At 41.5% G+C, this 19,414-nt stretch overlaps 1 protein-coding gene across 1 annotated transcript in view; it reads left to right on the plus strand.

The window, feature by feature from the left end:
- The window catches only part of LOC147726028 (putative carboxypeptidase X1), a 369,873-nt gene that overhangs the window by 314,565 nt on the left and 35,894 nt on the right, over window positions 1–19,414 (plus strand). Inside the window, exons 8-11 of the mRNA XM_086960142.1 lie at window positions 7,133–7,256; window positions 8,981–9,177; window positions 10,612–10,791; window positions 12,432–12,729. Coding sequence (XP_086816268.1) covers window positions 7,133–7,256; window positions 8,981–9,177; window positions 10,612–10,791; window positions 12,432–12,729 — 799 coding nt within the window. The remainder of the gene's footprint in view (window positions 1–7,132; window positions 7,257–8,980; window positions 9,178–10,611; window positions 10,792–12,431; window positions 12,730–19,414) is intronic.

Raw genomic sequence — 19,414 nt, forward strand, 5'->3', positions numbered from 1 at the left:
CGTACTATTTTGCTTGACATCAGAACAGATCCAGATTGGAAAAAATGGTTAATCTGGCCCATGGACACAAACTACTGTCAAGATAGGTTCCTGAATAAGACACAAGTGTTCACATTCACTAGGCAAGATCCAAGATATGTTCAGAGACAGCATCCAGGAATAGTAACAACATACAGTGTAGGGAAACTGTGCCTTGAATGGCTACACAAGTCTACACTAAAGGAAGTAAAACAACACTTATCTTTACTTAAAGATGCCGCTCATCTGAGGGACTTCTTACAAGGACCTACTAAACGACGTCATAAACGTTTTATATACGACGGTTGCTATGCTGCTTATAATGAAGCATGGAAGATTACGCAAGCAGAGACTGCAGAACGAATATGAGAAATTGATCGTATTAATTTAGAGAAATCTCTTTCTGTAGTTGACAATGGGTTAACGACTCTGTCGTCCAGGATATATTCTATGGACAGCATAGTATCCTCTGCCATGGACATAATGGAACAGGACTTGGTCATGTTGCAACATGATCAGTCGCAATTACGTTCTATAATGCTATTAGGCTGGACGTTACAAAACCTTCGTTTAGGCTATGTGCCTTGGCGATTAATCAATACTACGTCACTGTTTTCAGAATCCAATCCCACTGATAAACAGATCAAACTGGCACAGAGGGGAGCAGACTATATGGTGCTGAGCATTGAAAGACTAGAAAGATTGCCATTTACTATCGCTGAAAAACCAGCCATTAAATGGATAATACACGGAACAATCACTCTGCCTGTTACAACTTTCCATTTTCAGTATTGCTTCAAACATATACCAGCAGGCATATATGAAAGGTCGGGTAAAGAATACATCAAGACATCCTGGGAATTACCATACACAAACAAATGTTGGAGTGGTGGGAAAGAAGTGTTTCTTAGTGGTAAAAATTATGAAAACCCACTAAGCGGTTCTTTCCTTTGTCAGAGTATTCATTTACACGGGGCCTGGGATTGTTCCTCTAACAATTTATCCTGCCACCTGCGAGGTTCACCAGCTGCAGTGATTGATTCAGTTTTTAGGCAACTTTCTAATGGAAGTTACATTATGTTGAATGATCACAGCCGCTGTGCCATGTAGCCAGGTTTAGCCTATCTCGTAAGTGTGCCAGACAGGGTCACTTGCTGTATGCAAGTATTGTTTCCAAAAACCAAGACAGGCCGGGAGTCACCTTTATGGCCTTCACTGAACATCTGTTCTATACGAATTAATACTTTAAGCAGAATGAAAGTCATTCTTTTAAAGAAAACTGTGCCATTGACCTCGACCTAGGAGACCTATGATATGCAAGTAGCAAGGACTTCTGCAGAGATACACACCCTATTAACTACAAACTGCCCTGTACATTTCTCAGAAATGTTAAGTTGTATCTTAAACATGTCTGATACGAGCAGTATTGTACATGTATTTAAGACAGTTTTTTCGGAACTGTTAGCACCTTTTGAAACAGTCTTAGGCATATTTCCAAACTTCGTGCACTCTGTGTTTGGCGGACTGCCACTCATTTTTGGACTCGCTGCAGGAATACTATTTTTGCTCCTACTGCTTCGACATGGCAAGTCAAGTCACCAACGATACCCAGTTCACCGTGGAGAATACTCTACTGGTGATGAAGTGTAGTGAGCGCATATTCCAAATTTTGGGATTAACTCATTTAAGAGAAATGAATACGAACCACATGGTTTATGTCATTCAGACTAATCTAGCAAGATTACATCTTGCCTGTCTAAGATGCCTGCTCTGTGGAGAAGAATGCGTGCTTAACATCTATCTGACATTCCCATCAGTCATGCCAACGGATGTTGATACTTTGCTTGGACCAGAGACGGCTCATGCACTGTGTTGTCCCCAGCGGCTACCAATTCTGATGACGGCATTCATTGAGATCTCACAGATGCAAAATGCTGACGGTGAGGTACGAGAGGAGAGAGGCACACAGGTACCTTCCAATTCGAACATTGCTAATGCGCCCAAAGCATGTTATGTGCTATGTGCAATTAATCGTCTTAACGAGGTAATCCACCTACAATGGTAGACAAATTCTTTTCAGACTTAGAAGATATGATGTTTTCTCCAAACAATGACACTGACTTTTAATTTGGCACACAGTGTTCTGAGAGACTCTGAATTCAACCTTCATTTTTTCAAAACAAAGTTTCTAACTTTAGAACTCTATGTTTTCTATGATCAAACTTTTGTTTTTCCAAATTTGTATTTTTTCATTTTTTTGGCACAAGGTAATCTGCTTAAAGTAGAACTATTCATAGAGAACTAGAATTCTTTGAAAACTTCCAAGAGACAATATTTGACCTTGTCCACAATCAACCAGTTTATATAATCTGCCATGAAATGGTCTCGACTTTTTCTTCTGTAATTAAGAGCCATTTCATAAATGTATTTTTCGTGATTTATTTGGATAGCATTTTCAAATGTCATCTATATGCTTTGAATGAAACATTGCTTTAAATGCGTACAGCACAAATGCTTTTCGTGTACAACCAGTACAAATGCATTTTTTATGTATTTTGGGTGGGTTTTAACACATCATGTTTAGATATGTTTTAATGTGTTTAGAACTTAGTAATGTCATACATAAGAAAGTGGAGTGGGTGTTGTATGGTGCTTTAAGCTCTGAGTGAATTTTCCCGATTCATGACCTTATATAGGTACAATTCACATTGCCCTCATATAGGCATAGAAATCAAGCTCTTATTTAGGCATAGCCCATGCTACCCAAATACAGGCATGGCTACTTCCACTCATGCCAAACGTCACAACAACTTCTTGGAAAACCAGGTTAAGCAGTTAGGGAACTTCCCCTTGCTTAAGTATTGATTTGTCAGAGAACTCAGTTACTTTACAAAGAACAACTATTCCCTAGGGGTTCTTTCCTGATGTTCATATGCCCGACTCCACGTCAAACTATGGCATTCCTAAACAACCTCTAGGTATAAATACACCTACACTTGCTCTAGAAATATACAGTGGTTCGGAACAGTTTGAAGACCCACTTGCCCGATGCAACTCGCAACAGCAAGTGCAGAAGGAAGCTGACTCTCCAGCTGACTCAGTGATCAGGAAGCTGCCATTCTCCTGCCGAGAATCCAGCTCCAGTGTTTCTGGCTCCCCTTGCGGGGTGTTGGGAAATTGAGTCCCGGAACAGAGATACCAGACCTCCTTCATTCTAACCAAGGTATGGAGCTGATTAGAACCTAGAGAAACCTTTGGTAGATTATTGGCAAAAACGAAACCTTTGCTATACAATACTTACTTCTTCCCGGGTACTAGATTTAGGTTAGGTACATTGGGGTAGGTGTATTTTCGAAGCACCAGTTGAGTATTTTAGTCAATGTTATTTAAGTATGCATTTTTATATGGCTTAGAAACCATACAATGCTCTTACAGTATTATTTCATATTAGTGTTTACGCTGTACGCATTATACTTTGCAGTCTGCATAACGATTGTAGCAGTTCACCTCTCTTGCATGAGAAAGAAGACTGTTCAATAAACCCTTTTATTGAAAACGCCTGTCTCACTATTTCTCTGCAACTCTGTAGAAACGAAGCATGCAAGATTTACTGAGTGAAATACTTATCTATTGTTTCTGCGACTCTGAGAGATATATGCTTATTCTTGGGAAACACAGTTGTCATGTTTATGCGGTTGTCAGAAACTAATCCCTTCTTGTGTATTCGAGAAAGTTTCTAGTGACCTCTGAGTTAGCTGGAACACACACAGTTAAGGTTAGTATATTCGATGGAGACGTAGTTGACCTCAGTCTTACGTCTAATCTGTGGGATATACTATTCCATTGCGCAGAGCCTATTGGGAATATAGGAACTACACTACAATGGACACACATAACTTGCCCTCCCTTCCTGTTTTTAGACTCGAATAATAATTTTCTGTATACCAACATTTCAATAGTTTCTCCTGTAAAGTTTTATGTGCTAATGTCAGTCGTCTCCAGCTATGTACTCAACACTCACAAATTTACTCTACAATACATCGTTTTTTTGCTATGTTGTACCATGAGCCATAGCCGGTTCAAATGTTCATCTTAACTCCTCCTAAAGTCACTTCACACATCTGTTTCTTTTTCATCACACCACCTACTACTAAAATCTCCACTCTCAACACACAACCCTCATCCTTACTGTTGTCGATGCCACTTAAATTTCCCCAATCTTCCTCACTGACATATTTTAATCTGACCACAGTTTTACTTGTGATATACTCTGTATTTATTTATTTATGCGATTTTTAAAGCGCTGCAATTACCCATAGGTGTCTCGGCGCTGAGAGCTAATTCGGATACCAGTAATGTAAATCTCTGAGGCAGTATTTTGTATGTTTTATGAATAATCAGGTCATTGAGAAAACAACCATGTCTTTAGTTGCTTTCTGAAGATGATCAGCGTTGGACTGGATTTTATGCTAAAAGGAAGGGAGTTCCATAATCTTGCAGCTGCGATGGTGAAACGTCTGTCTCCCCAGTTAACTTTCCTTGTTCTGGGTATATGAAGCAGATGAGCAGTATTGGAACGAAGCGTTCTGGGGGTTGATAAAGGCTTGAGTGAACTCCTAAGAAATTTAGGTCCCATATTATTTATTGCCTTGTAGACAATACAAAGGGCCTTGAATTTCGTGCGACTTCTGACCGGAAGCCAATGCAGTTGGTCCAAATGTGTAGAAACAGAGCTAAATTTTGGAATGCCCAATAAAACTCTAGCTGAGGCATTCTGTATCATTTGAAGTTTGGAGATGACCTTTTTTTGTGCATTGAGGAAGAGGGCATTGCAGTAGTCAGTACGTGAAAACACCAGTGTTGAAATTAGTGTTTTTCCTGTAGTTGTGGGAAGATATGGGAGAAGTTTCTTTATTTTCCTTAAGATGTTAAATGATGATGATACTACAGTGTTCACATGATGATGGAAAAGGAGTTTATCATCAAATATTACTCCCAGGTTTCTGACTTTACTGACTGGTTGAGGTGGAGTCCCCATTTCCTCCGGCCACCATAGGGGAGACTGACTTCCGTCTTTGATGAGTTAAGTTTTAGACAGTTGGAAGCCATCCAACTGCTGATGGCCCTCATGCCATCTTTGAAGTTTGCTGCTATCTTGGAACCGTTTTTATGTATGGATAATACCAACTGGGTATCGTCGGCATATGTAGTTAGTTTGATGTTGTATGCTTTTATTACCCTCGCTAAGTCCGAAACATAGATATTGAAAAGGGTCGGACTTAGCGAGGAACCCTGCGGAACTTCACAAGGGAGGCTGAAGGTAGGAGAAGTGAATGTACCTAACTTAACTGCCTGTTTGCGGTCAGCCAAGAAAGATGTAATAAGATCTCTTGCTTTGTGTTTAATACCGATGGCCTCGACACGGCCGATCAAAGTAGAGTGATCGACCGGGTCGAAAGCCGCCGATAAGTCCAGCAAAATCAAGACAGCCTGTCCTCCGTTATCCATCGTGGTTCTTATTTCGTCTGCAGCCTTAATCAAGGCAGTTTCTTTTCCATGACCTTGTCGGAAACCGAACTGAGTGTCATCTAAAAGGTCGTTGCTTTGAATGTAATCAGACAGTTGTTTGTTCATCACAGATTCAAAGATTTTAGCTGGGAACGGCAAAGATGCGATAGGACGGTAGCTGGAAGGTAGTAGAGGATCAAGCAATGGTTTTTTAAGAAGTGGTTTAATTATGGTGTTTTTTCCAGATGGTTGGGTATGAGCCTGTTGAAAACATGATGTTACAAATGTGTGTCAATGGTAAAGTGATAATGTCTGGGATAGTGTTGAGTATAGAAGGGTGACAGGGGTCCAATGGGGAGCCAGATTTAATTGACAAAATTAGTTTATGGATGTATTGTGAATGTATCTTAGTAAATTCCGTTAAAGCTGTTGAGTTCAAGTTTTTTTGTATGTTAGTTGATTCAGTGATATTGGATTTTGTGGTGAAATCCTTAAATATAGATGTAACCTTTTCAGAAAAGAAGTCAGCCAATGTATTACAGAGAGTTTGAGATGTTTCAATGGGGGGGTTGGATGGTTCAGCGAGATGGTTTACTACTTCGAACAATTTCTTCATCCTGCATTTAGCCTGATCTATTTGAGTGGTGTAGTAGATGTTTTTTTTCTGTAGCTATTCTCTGCTTATAGTTATGAAGTGCAGCTTTATATGTTATTTTATCTGATGAGTTGTAGCGTTTGCGCCAATGGCGCTCTAAGTTACGACAATGTTGTTGTTGTAGTCTAAGTTGTTCGGTAAACCAAGGGGCCGAGGGGGTCTTCCTATTGTGTTTGGATATTCTGGGTGGAGCTAATGTAGAAAATGCCCCTTCCAGAATAGAAGTGTATCTGGTGGCTGCAATATTTGGATCAGTTTCGGTATCTGTACCCATGAAAGCATCAGTAAGAATCTGTGCAAGCTGAGTATGATCTAGATTTTTCCAGTCTCTAGTGGTTTGATAGGAATTCTGTGATGTAAAAGTGTCTCACATCACCACAAGCAGAACTTTTGCTCAAGCAAGACGTGATGCTGACGAGACGCTGACTTCCTGCAGTTTAAGCTTTGGAATCGACTTCCAGCCCTGAAGAGGAGTGTCCCAACCCGTCGGACCTACCTCCCACCGCACAGATTGATCACTCTGACATATCTGAAGATTGAAATATTTAAGGAATCTATTGTGTGATATATCCATTATGATGTACACTAGCGAATCTAACAGAATGTCACTAAGAAATTGAATTTAGCCTTGAGAAAGCCCTTGCGCAATTCGCCACAGAGGGCAAAACACGTGTTGGCTGTTCATGTTCAATTCTGCATCAATAAAATTAGATTTTTTCTAAAAATCGGATCGACCCTATTTCTTGAGTGGAAATTTGAATCAATGATTACAGGATTCAACCTTAAAATAATACGTACATAAACCTGGAAAACATACTCTCTTTTTCCAAAAACTTGGTGGATTTGCACTACAGGTCAACTTGTTGGTACTTTTGCATTCTATTTACTCTAGTAGATGTTTCATATTTCCTCCAGCCAATTCTATGTTGTTTGCTTCTTTATTTTGTATAGTTAATGAAGATGGTGAACGAGGAGTGTCCAAACATCACCCGCGTGTACAGCATTGGGAAGAGCTACCTGGGCCTGAAAATGTATGCAATAGAAATATCTGACAACCCCGGAGAACACGAGCTTGGTGAGGGTCCTGCTTGCAATACCAGTCATTGGCAACTGGACGGTTATATTTTTCAAAGACTCATACTAAACTTTGTTGGGCCTTTCCCCCAAATTGTCTTCAGGTAGTGCAGGTGCTCTTGAAGCTGTGTGTGAGTTAAGGCATCTCTTCTTCACAACATACTTTCTCTTTTTCAATTTTAATTTTGGGGTTTCAAGTTAGCTTGCTAGAGTCCATTAACAGCAGAGGCTCGCAGAGGGAGTGCTGCAGGGTGGTAGGGCAGGGTCGAGGCTGTAGTGGAGTCGGACATACGACGGCCAGGAGTAACGTAAGTAAATAAATAAATAAAACTGTTTACCTTCCGCTCGCTGCGTCACCGAGTTGGAATGCAGAGAGCGCAAGTTGAATAGTTTTATTTATTTATTTACTTACTTTACTTCTGACCGTTGTGCGTCCGACTCCACTACCGCCCCACCCTGTGCCTCCCCCGCACTGCCCCATCACCCCACAGCACTCCCTCTGCGAGCGACCACTGTCCATTAATCTTGTAACAGTATAAAGATATTGTCACCATCTGGCCTAACTGGTCCCCTTATTTATTTAACATGTAAGTTATGATTGGAATCCAAGATGGGCGGTGCTGCGGCAGCAGTCCCACATCACTGTGTATCTAAGCTACAAAGGTGTGCCTTAGACATGCACTGCCGTAAGACAACCACAGCACATTCTTGTGTGGAAAGAAATGCCTAATGTGGTGCATTTTGTTCTGTGCAGGAACAGGGGGATAAAGATACAAGGGGCACAACATGTGCCCCCTGCATGCACCCCCATGCACATAGGAGACAGGGGGCCTATAAAGGGCCCCATTAGTTTCCTTCACACCACCCTTTTAATGGTGGTCTCACTGCCATGAAAAGGAGGGCAGTGAGGAAACTTGTAATATGCTGCAGCGGCACCGCCATCACATTACTTCCTCAGACCTCTGCGCCTCTGCCACTGGATCAAGGATCCCAGCAGTAGCAGTGGTTCACTGGTGGTCCAACGACAGTACTTGTAATACGGTGGCCACCACATGTTTGGTGGTACCATGGACCGCCAAACTCATAGTCGGGCCCTTAGTCGTACCAATACTATACATTTTCCGTTGAGCTACTTGTCCTCCTTTTGTTTTTATTTCTCCAATTTTTTTCAATTTTCCTTTAAAATAACTTCCTCCTCTCAATGTTATCTTCACCATTATCTTTCTTATTTCACTGTTACCCCATTGTATATTCTTTCATTTTAAATTTCATTACATTGTATTTCTTCCATCTCATTCCTCAACTGTAAAATTACTTTCTCTCATTTGCCTGATTTGTTTGTTATTACTACCATCACTCGCACCCGTCTGGTTTTCAACTCATTTTGACTACAATTAAGCTACATTTGCTGTTTGAAATGGTTGTATTTTTCTCACCTATCTATTTCATTCTAGAATTTTTTTTTATCCTTTCTACATTGTGCTTTTTTCCACACATTGTATGCGTCACATATCCCTCCTCACAGATTTGTTTCTGTTTTCCTTTCCCTCACGCACCTGGACACTTTTTGCAAGATGGTTGCCCACTAGTATCAAGATGGCTGCCCACTGGTATCAAGATGGCCGCCATTGGTATCAAGATGGCTGCCATTGGTATCAAGATGGCTGCCCATTGGTATCATGATGGCTGCCCATTGGTAAACTGATATTTTTGTCTACTCTGCAGGTGAGCCAGAGTTCCGCTATGTGGCAGGAATGCATGGGAATGAGGTTGTGGGTCGGGAGCTGATGCTGAACCTGATGGAGTACTTTTGCCAAGAGTTCAAGAAAGGAAACCCACGTATTGTGCGACTGGTGACAGAAACTCGGATTCACCTGCTCCCCTCTATGAACCCTGATGGATATGAGACTGCGTACAAGCTGGTAGGCACCACATCCATGAAAAGCTCTTGAGGCTCTCATTCCAAGGGCAGTGTGACTGAGGTTTTCTGGTCAAGTTTGGCTCTGAACATGCAATGATAATACACATTGACTGGCAAAAGCAGAATTCAACAACAATGTCTAGAAATCATACAATGTAACAGGAATCACATAATTCAGCTAATTTAGACATTCTCATTTTAGTAGCCTTCATCTTCAGCTGGATGAAAGGCTGTGCACTGCAGGAGTGAAGGGGCCACCATAGTACAATTGTGAAGTATCTGAGTGCTGGTAGGAAGGGCAACTGGGTTTGGGGTAAAAAGTGCATTACACTGCAGGTATTTCGGGACAGCAGGGACATCTTCAGGAAGTGCAATCCTGCAGGCAGACGTGTAGGACAGAGACACGTTGTCGGGGGTGTGGCTCACTTATTTCAAAGAGTGCATGTTAATAAGCTCATCAGCCTTCCCTGATGTGCATTAACAGCTAATTATTGCCTTCTTACCTTCCAGGTGCACGTATCTCCCCCCTAGACACATTGGTAACTTTTGGTTGGAATGTGCTGTGAAAGACAAATGTGCAGTCTGTAGGTAAACTGTGCTGAAAAGACGATCTTATGGCATTTATGAGCTATGAAGTAAGTCTGAGCTCAGCTGAAATGCATTCTGCAGGGCATTGCACATTTCTGTTTAGTATTGTTCTTCATTCACAACTTTTGGATCAGTGCTGAAAGGAGACCCTACCCCCTTGGTCCTGCCAAGTGGGGTATGGGTGAATGACCTGGATTTGTAGCCACTTTCACCAAACTGAATGTCAAGAGAGCACAGGCAGCAGAGCAATGCTCTGTAGAAGAGTTGGAAGACGTTTTGGGGGTGGGGAGGGTGACCGTTTTTGACGGCTCAGGTAACTGAAATGATGAGGCCATAGCTGATAACAGGTAGGTCATTAATTCAGCTGCATCCTTGAATCAGGAGATTGTTTTTCGGGGAGTGGTGATTACAGTGTTTCACAGGACCGGGAGTAAGAGAATAGACAAGCAAAGTGTCAAGAGAGAGTTGTAAAACCTGAGTGGAGAGGAACTGTTTGAAGCATGCAGTTGAACAAGGCCCAGGAGAGTAGGATGCTTCAGGCTTGTCAACCAGGCTGAGAATCTTAGATGTTTATGAAGGTTTGAAGGACGTGAAGACAGACAGTACCAGAGGGGACTTAAACGAAGAGTCATGAAGAGCTTCTGGGGTGTTACAGATTTGCGCAACTTCTGCTCGGAAAACTCAAGGAGTGTTCATAACCAGTGCTCTTTTAAGGAGTGCATTTTGCAGAAACCAAATGTAGTTTTTCATCCATATACATTCAGTGGATTGGGCGGGTGAAAGCAGTGCATGCAGCGGGAGAAAGGTGGATTATTGTTTCTTAAGTTATTTTATTTTACATCCTTAGGGGTCAGAGCTGTCAGGCTGGGCAAACGGCCGTTGGACCTACCAGGGCTATGATCTAAATCACAACTTTGCTGATCTGAACACCCCACTGTGGGATGCTGAGGACAATGAGCTGGCCCCGGAAGCCTTCCCCAACCATTACATTCCTATCCCAGAGTATTACACCATGGCCAATGCAACGGTAAGTAGTGCATACATCAGCACACTTTAACCCTTCGGACCTTAAATACCTAGATGTGTGGCAGCATCATAGTACAGTGAAATTTCAGGCAAACTCCTGCCTTCCAATTAGACAGACCACCGCCATTTTCTATAGGATAAAGCAGAATACACCTATTGTGTACTGCACTATCGCAACACATCGGGTCACAAATACGCAGTGGCAATGCAGTCATGATTCTCAGACGCATGAACTATGGTGTTCCCATATCATGTGAACTGAAAGTTTAATGGTAGAATCCAGAGTCTTAAAGGAGTAAAATATTCACTAAGCACTGCAGCATATTGCTTTACAAGGTTTTGGGAGCCCCAGAATCTCTGACTTCTCTGTACCCATCTGTCCTCTTGATCTTTATGTGGACATCATTTATATACGACAAATGCAGCAAACCTTCACTGTAGATGTGATTCCCACAGAAGATGCAGATCTATGCATAACAGACTTAAGCTTGCACCATAATGAATGCAATACTGAATGAAGTATGTAGGGAGGTCTTAACTATCTTTCACAGAGAAATCACTTTCCTTCTATTTTCATGACATTTCAGTGTCCACACATTACTGGAAAGGGGAATAAATCTGCTCATCAAAGGGTATCAATTCTGCTTTCCTGGCTGACTATGGACTTCAAGTACATTTGTGAATACCAACAAACAAATGTTCTTGTTGGTATTGATCTACTTTCGAACTATGCATCGGCTCAGGAATAACAACTCTCCTGCCCCTGACCAGTGATTTTCTCCAACAGACAATCCAGAAAAACTATGGATTTTCTCTGGCAGTTAAGTAAAAAATGCAGGTGAATATGTTCACTGCACTAATTTTGTAAATCAACATGAAGGACTTTCCACTCACAAATCACTTTTTTTGCGTTCATTGCAGAAGAATGTTTGTCAACCTGACCAGCATTTGTATTCCCTCTAAGCACCAAGTTATAATGAAAAAAAACCATTAGTGCAGAAGTGCTATAGCTGCCATTCTGCATATATCCATGCAAGTTCCCTGTATTTTTGCTTTTTAGCAACAGCAAAAGGAAAATTGGTTTTCCTCAGTCAGGATAACCGTACCTATTTGAGGACATTTCTTTTTGTACAAATGACAGTTGAAATATGGGGATGTATGTCATCACAATGCATGCTTTTACTCCGCATGCCATTACAACGCAGTTTTTACAACTCAAGTCGTTGGGCGCTGGATAGTGGAATAGTTTAATTTTCTATTCCTACTCCAGTCCTCGTGGATAGTAGGGAAAGTGTTGGATAGAAAATTAAACTATTCCCTATCCTACATCGCCCTCCAGCGCATGTCGTTGTAACGACTTGCGTTGTAATAGCTGCGTCGTAATGGTAGTGCGGAGTAAAAGTTGCGCTGTAAAGGATGTTTCCCCCCAACTTACCCCAGCCTGCAAAGCACCACTCCCATCCCACTGGCATCAGTGTGGCCGTTGGGCACACCACAGATCATATTTTGTGGCCCCTGGTAACATGTTTTTGAGTACCCATGATCTAACCAATCTTCTGCCCTGCTCTGTCCAGGTCCTGTGTTTTCTTTATTCAGCTACTATCTCAATGTGCATTGACGCTATACCTCTTCCTGTGGCAGGTTGCTCCGGAAACACGAGCTGTGATTGACTGGATGCAGAAGATTCCATTTGTCCTGAGTGCTAACATGCATGGCGGAGAGCTAGTGGTGACATATCCTTTTGACATGGCACGGTCCTACTGGAAGGCTAAGGAGATGACCCCTACTGCAGATGACGCGATTTTCCGTTGGTTGGCCACTGCCTATGCCACCACTAGCCGCGTAATGATGGAGGAAGACCGAAGAGTTTGTCACACAGAAGATTTTACAAGAGTCGGCAACATTATCAATGGGGCCGACTGGCACACTGTAGCTGGCAGTAAGTAAAACACAAAATTCACTTTTCATAGTCGTTCAAATTGAGAGATTAATGCAGCAAATAAAGGCTAATACAATAAAACAAGTTCAGGTAGCACAATAGGAAGCTAACCCCAACACTGTGTAGCAATGAAAAGTCCTTAGTCAAGATGTAAACCATTTTTGAGGTCTTCCTACAATTGGATTTAGCTGCCTGTTGATGTTTTGTCTTCAATACTTGAACATCTACTTAGTGTGGGCTTTTGGTCTGCCTCTTGTAGGACGGGATGGCTTTGTTGTCCTTTTCGCTTATCTGCTCCAGATTCGCTCACTGTCCTCCCTGTTCTTGTCCACCTCCTTCAGCCTTTTGCTTTGACTCTCTGTTTTGGATTGGATGAGTGTATCATTCCACCTGATGACCCATCTTCCTCTGCTGGCGATTCTGTAGTAATCGCACAGTTTGTGTGTGAGTTCTTCTCAATGAAGCTTTTACCACCATGGTGCTTGCTTTCCACCTAGAAGACAGTGACCCATTGCCCTGGATGTCAATATCCAGCAGCAGGAGGGAGCCCTTCATAGTGTTTCACGGCTACATTGGAACTAGGGGTCTTTCAACCAATGTGTCATGCTATATTCTTCTCCTGTGTTTCATACACATCCTTTGTGATAATAAAGTCACATTTAGACAAGGAAGCATCACACTTCATGTACACAACTCTGTTGCCATCGTGGATATGCAATTGACCACTTCCATTTGCACTTTCTGAACATTGTGTTTGAGGGGCAACAAAAATTAAAACATTTCTGGGTCTCTCATTTACACAAAAAAATAAAACTGCAACGTTTTTTCAATCTCAGTTCTGTTGTTCCCACCTCACCCCTCTTTTACTGTCAAATTACCGTCATTAGCCCATGCATACATGGCAAATGTTACATTATACATATTTGTACAGTGCAGTGTAGCCTGTGAGAGTATCCTGGAACTGTGCAGGTGTGTGAGGCTAGCCCCCAGGAGTGGGGAACGGACTTACTGAAAGAGCTCCAGGAGCAAATAGAGGACTTACTAGAAAAGCCATGTCTTCAGCTTCATGCAGAATTCAAGAAGAGATTAGGAGGCTCATCCCATGCTTTGGGGGTGATGTATGAGAAGGCTTGACCTCCAGTTCCGCCTCTGTAAATGCGTTGGATGTGTTTTAGAAGAAGTCCGGCTGAGTGGAGGTGCATGGATGGTTGGTGGAAGTGTATGCAGCTCTTCGGGTAAGCTGAGCATGTGTTGTGTAGTGCTACGTATGTCTGAGGATCTTGAACTGCACGGATTGTATATCAGGAGCCTGTGGAGCTCGATCCACTGTGGTGAGATGTGTATACTGCATGAGAGTTTGAGGACAAGTCTGGCTGCTGCATGATGGATGGTTTGCAGTCTTTTTGGAGATGTTTGGTGATTCCTGGATAATGAAAGTTTCCATACTTTAGTCTGTTGGTGATGTGGGCCTAGGTGTCAGTCTTTCTGGTGTCGTTCATTAGCCACTTCCACTTGCAGTTCTTTCTCAGCATCCTCAGAGTGTAGCAGCACGTTGCGGTGATGTAATTGATCTGGGCGGACATGTGCAGTTTTGTCAATGATGAGCCTGAGGTTTCTGGCCTGTGGGACTGGGGTGGGTTTGGGTTTGAGGTCCGTTGTTCACCAGGTGGAGTCCCACGGTGAGGCATCCTTACTGAGGATTACCTCTTCTGTTTTGTCAGTGTTCAGTTTGAGGCAGTCTATCTTCACCCAGGTGGCAATATCGGATATGCAGGAGGTGATTTTGTTCCTCATGTTGGGGCAGATATATTGAGGTAAAAAATATTGTTGTAAAAAATATTGATGTTAAAAATATCGTTTTTTTAATGTTATGATAATAATGTAAACTTAAGTAAATAATACATATAATTAAAAGAAATATAGTTAAAAATATTAAACCATTTTTAAAAATAGTAACTATTACATATAATGTTAAAATAAATTAAACATATACATATACATTTATATATATACTTGCTCCACATAGTTAACCATTAGGAAAAGCGTTGGATAGCGTAGGGGTAAAAATTACTATTCCCACTTCAGAAAGTGCAACAGTAGGGAAAGCGTTGGATATTGTACGGGTAAAAATTACTATATCTAATCTAGAGAGTGCAACAGTAGGGAAAGCGTTGAATCGCGTAGGGGTAAAAATTACTTTTCCCACTCCAGAGAGTGCAACAGTAGGGAAAGTGTTGGATAGCTTACAGGTAAAAATTACTATACCTACTCCAGAGAGTGCAACAGTAGGGAAAGCGTTGGAGAGCGTAGCGGTAAACATTAATATTCCCAATTCACAGAGTACAACAGTAGGGAAAGCGTTGGATAGCGTACAGGTAAAAATTACTATACCTACTCCAGAGAGTGCAACAGTAGGGAAAGCGTTGAATCGCGTGGGGGTAAAAATTACTATTTCCCACTCCAGTGAGCGCAACAGGAGGGAAAAAGCTGGATAGGGTAGGTGTAAAAATTACTATTCCCACGCCAGTGAGTGCAACAGTAGGGAAAACGCTAGATAGGCTAGGGGTAAAAATTACTATTCACACACCAGTGAGTGTAACAGTAGGGAAAGAGTTGGATAGCGTAGGGGTAAAAATTACTATTCCCACTCCAGAGAGTGCACCAGGAGGGTAAGCGCTGGATAGCGAAGGGGTAAAAATTAATATTCACACTAGAGAGAATGCTTAAGTAGGGAAAAGTGCTCGATAGCGTAGGGGTAAAAATTACTATTCCCACTCTAGTGAGTGCAACAGTAGGGAAAACGTTGGTCAACGTAGATGTTAAAAATAGCATACTTAACTAAATGAAATAAATATTGTAATAAAGTATCGATTTAATAATAAATTTAGAAGAAAAAAAATTACAAATATATCAAAAATAATAATTACTTTAATAATAATAAATACTTCACAACCTATTCCCCAATAAACACACAATACACTCCACATAAAATTTCACACAATTAAATTAATTTTCAATGAATCAATTAATAAAAAATAATTTCCAATTAATAATTAAATCAAAATTAATTAATCAACAATAACAATAAATATGTAATAAACATTACGAACAAATGAATAATTAATTAACAAAAACATAATTATCAATACCAATAAATAATGTGTAATACAAATTAATAACCATTTAATAATTATTTAACAAAACAATTAATTATCAATACTCCATTTTTCTTCATTAATTACATAATTAAAAAACATTTACTTCCCACCCTATTCCCCTATAACCCCAAAACCCACTCCAATAATAAATTAATACAAATAAAATAATCAATTAATAATTAATAACCAATGAATAATTAATTAACAATACATTAATTATTAATAGCAATAATTAAAAATCAATAATTACTTAATTAAAATTACATTCGCCTATAGACCCACAACCCGCCACAGAAATAAAACCCAAAATGTTATTAAAATTAATTAATAATTTCTAAAAATGTATATTTAATTTACTGTAATTAAATTACTTCCCACCCTATTCCCCTATAAACCCACAACCTGCTACTGTACTAAAATGCAAAATTTACTTGAAACAAATTACTAATTTAAAAAAAATGTATACGTGTATTTAAAAAAAACAGTACAATACTTAACAAAAAATATAGAACACATACATAGAAAATACATACTAAAATACATAACACTCATATACATATTGATAATATTAACATTGATAATTTGACTATTGATATTACTAACATCGATATTTACAACATCGATATTTCTCACCTTAACTTCGATATTCTGGTTGTCGATATTCTTGATTTTGATATTCTGTTCCTACGATATTTAAAACTCTATATAAATGTGCTTCGATATTTTAAAATCAATATTTTGACTGTCCACCGATGTGGATGACATCAGCCAGTGGGGTCATGTAGGCGTTGAAGAAGGTAGGGATGAGTGCGCAGCTTTGAGGTTTTCCACAGATGAGTTCCCGGACCTCTGAAGAGTCATGGGATAGGTTGGCTGTCTGAGTTCTTCTGGTCAAGAATGAGCAGATCTATTGGAGGGCCGGTCCCTAAATGCTGGTCTGTGCAATCGTCTGATGTTGAAAGCCGCCAAGAGGTCCAGTAGGATGAGAGCCGCAGTTCTTCTACTGTTTAGGATCTCCTTAATGTCATCTGACATTGCAATGAGTGCTGACTTCGAACTGTGGTTAGGTATGAATCCTGACTGCATGTTGTTGAGCAGCTGGTGGTTAAGGATGTGGTTTGTGAGGTAAAGCAAACAGAAGGAGATGATGGACAGAGCGCTGGAACATTTCAGACACTCACCCCCAGTCACAGATCTGGGTTGAATCCATTATTGTCTTTAGCTCAGTTCGCCACCCTAGTTCAGACCCAGCCATATGCAAATCAGAATTGACCCTGTGCCTCATGGGAGTAGTCCAGACCCAAATTGCCAAGCCAGGTCTTCCCTGGACCAGAAACAAGCATCCTAGGACTGGCTTTGGGGTAACATCTCTCATCAGCCAGGTGTCTGTTGATGGCTTTCTCCAATACGTTGGCTGGGTAAGGTAGGAAGGAGGCTACCAGATAGTTTTTGAGCTTTGCTGGGTCTGCTGAATGCTTCTTCAGTAAGGCGTTGGCAGCAGTCTGCTTCCAGGCTTCTGGGAATGTGGATGTATCGATGAAGGCAAAGGCATGGTGGGTGTATGGGTCAGATGGGGCCCAGGACTGGATGTACTTCATAATTGGGCAGGTCTTGTCTGTGGTGATGGCTTTCCATGTGGTCAGGGTGCATTCTTTGGCCCAGATTGGAAGACTGGCTGCGAGGTTGGGGGGGTGAAGTTGAAAGTCAAAGTTGTCATATATAGCTGTGATTTTGTCGCTGAAAATTCAGAGAAGTTGGTGAATAGTTCTGGTGCTGGGTTGATGTTGCTGGTTGTGGCTGCGGACGAGGTGATATATTTGATTCTTTGATGATGGAGAAGTTTTCTTTGATGTTGTTGGAGTTGGTGTCAATGCAGGGCTATCCGCTTGGTGTTCGGGATTTACTGGTGGTTGTGCACCGTCCATAACTTAAAACGGACAAAGACTATCCTCACTCACAGAGTGGATGGATGTAGTGCCACCCATGCACTGAAACATGATACTTGAGCACGAGGTCGCTCTACGTTGTGGGAATTATTTACTTTTGGATGAGAACATCTCCATGGACCTGCAAAGTGCTAGGACTTAACAGGCTCAAGATGATCCATTGTTGCTGTGCTGCACCTGGCATGAGGCAGTGCAGGACTTTGTGTGGTGCATCATGGAGATCTTCCAGCTGCTTCTGAAAATATAAGCGATGATGGAGGGCAAATGGATTGTGCTAAGACGTGGGGAAAATGACATAAGGGACACACTGTTCACGAATGTTAGGAAGTGACACACAGGAGGAGGGTCTCTCATTTTGTTTTCATATCATTTGCTGCTTCACCCCTGCACCACATAGTTGTGTTAACAAGCAAAGCTTTTTGGGGTCTACCTTTCAGAAATGTTGGGGTGCATAGGGGGCCCAATTCACAAAGATAGAAATACATGCATTTATTTACTCACATATATATGTCCTTGTACACAGGGGCGGCTGGTGACATTTTAAAGTGGTGAGGCGCAAACTGATGTTCGAGTGCGGGCCCCAGGCCACTCAGGCCGGCAGTGACCCCCCCCGACCCACGTACACAACACTCAAAGAAATGTATTCACACGCGCATACACACAAACACATCCATTCGCAACACTCTCCACCAAACATTCATGCGTACACGCACGCTCGCACCAAACACTTTAAAATAAAAGAAAAACACACGCTCTTACCTTGCTGCCGGTCCCGGTCTGCGCCACCTCTGGGCTCTGCTCCCCACACGTCACAGGCTCACAGCGCCCCTGGCCAATCCTGGCGCCAGGGGCACAGGTACCTTCTCGCCCGCAGAACGCCCATTAGGGCTCCTAATAGGCATGTGCAACATCGCAAAAACACAAGTGCGCATGAGTGGGCACGGGTAAAAATTCACCCTCCATCCCCACTCATGCGCACTTGTGTTGCCGCCTGTACAATCATGTCAATCAATCAACATTACGCCAGACCGCCAGGCAGGGTGGTCTGACGTCATGTTGATTCATTGACATGATTGTCACAGTCTTAACTCAAAAACGCCGAGGGAGCTGCGGGCGGCTTCGGGCAGGGGGGGCTACGCCCCCACACCCCAATGGACGAACCGCGCCTGCTTGTACACCTGGTTGTAATTCTACTCTTTTTTTGCTATTCACCATTTCAAATGTAGATTTACACTCTAGTGCAAACGTATATGTCACCACTTCCACGAATCAGAGGTGGGAGCCTCCTGTAACAGGATGTACAAGTGTAAAATGCCTACTGCTAACTTTGACAACAGAGGTGAAGTGTATTCTTTAAAATGACTTAAATGACTTAAAAAAAATAATGCATACTATAAATGTAAAGAATTTGAAATATTTGTGATAAACCTAGACCTGATAAAAGGATTACAAATCATAAAATGAAATGTGTATTGAAAAATTCATTAATGCACATATTGATATTTAACAATCATTTAAAATAAATCACAACCTAGTAGCGTTTTTTTAAAATTCAATATGGGGTAACTTTTGTGCTGCGGT

The sequence above is a fragment of the Lissotriton vulgaris genome, chromosome 3_1, assembly GCF_964263255.1.
Source record: "Lissotriton vulgaris chromosome 3_1, aLisVul1.2, whole genome shotgun sequence".
In the NCBI taxonomy this organism is placed as follows: domain Eukaryota; kingdom Metazoa; phylum Chordata; class Amphibia; order Caudata; family Salamandridae; genus Lissotriton; species Lissotriton vulgaris.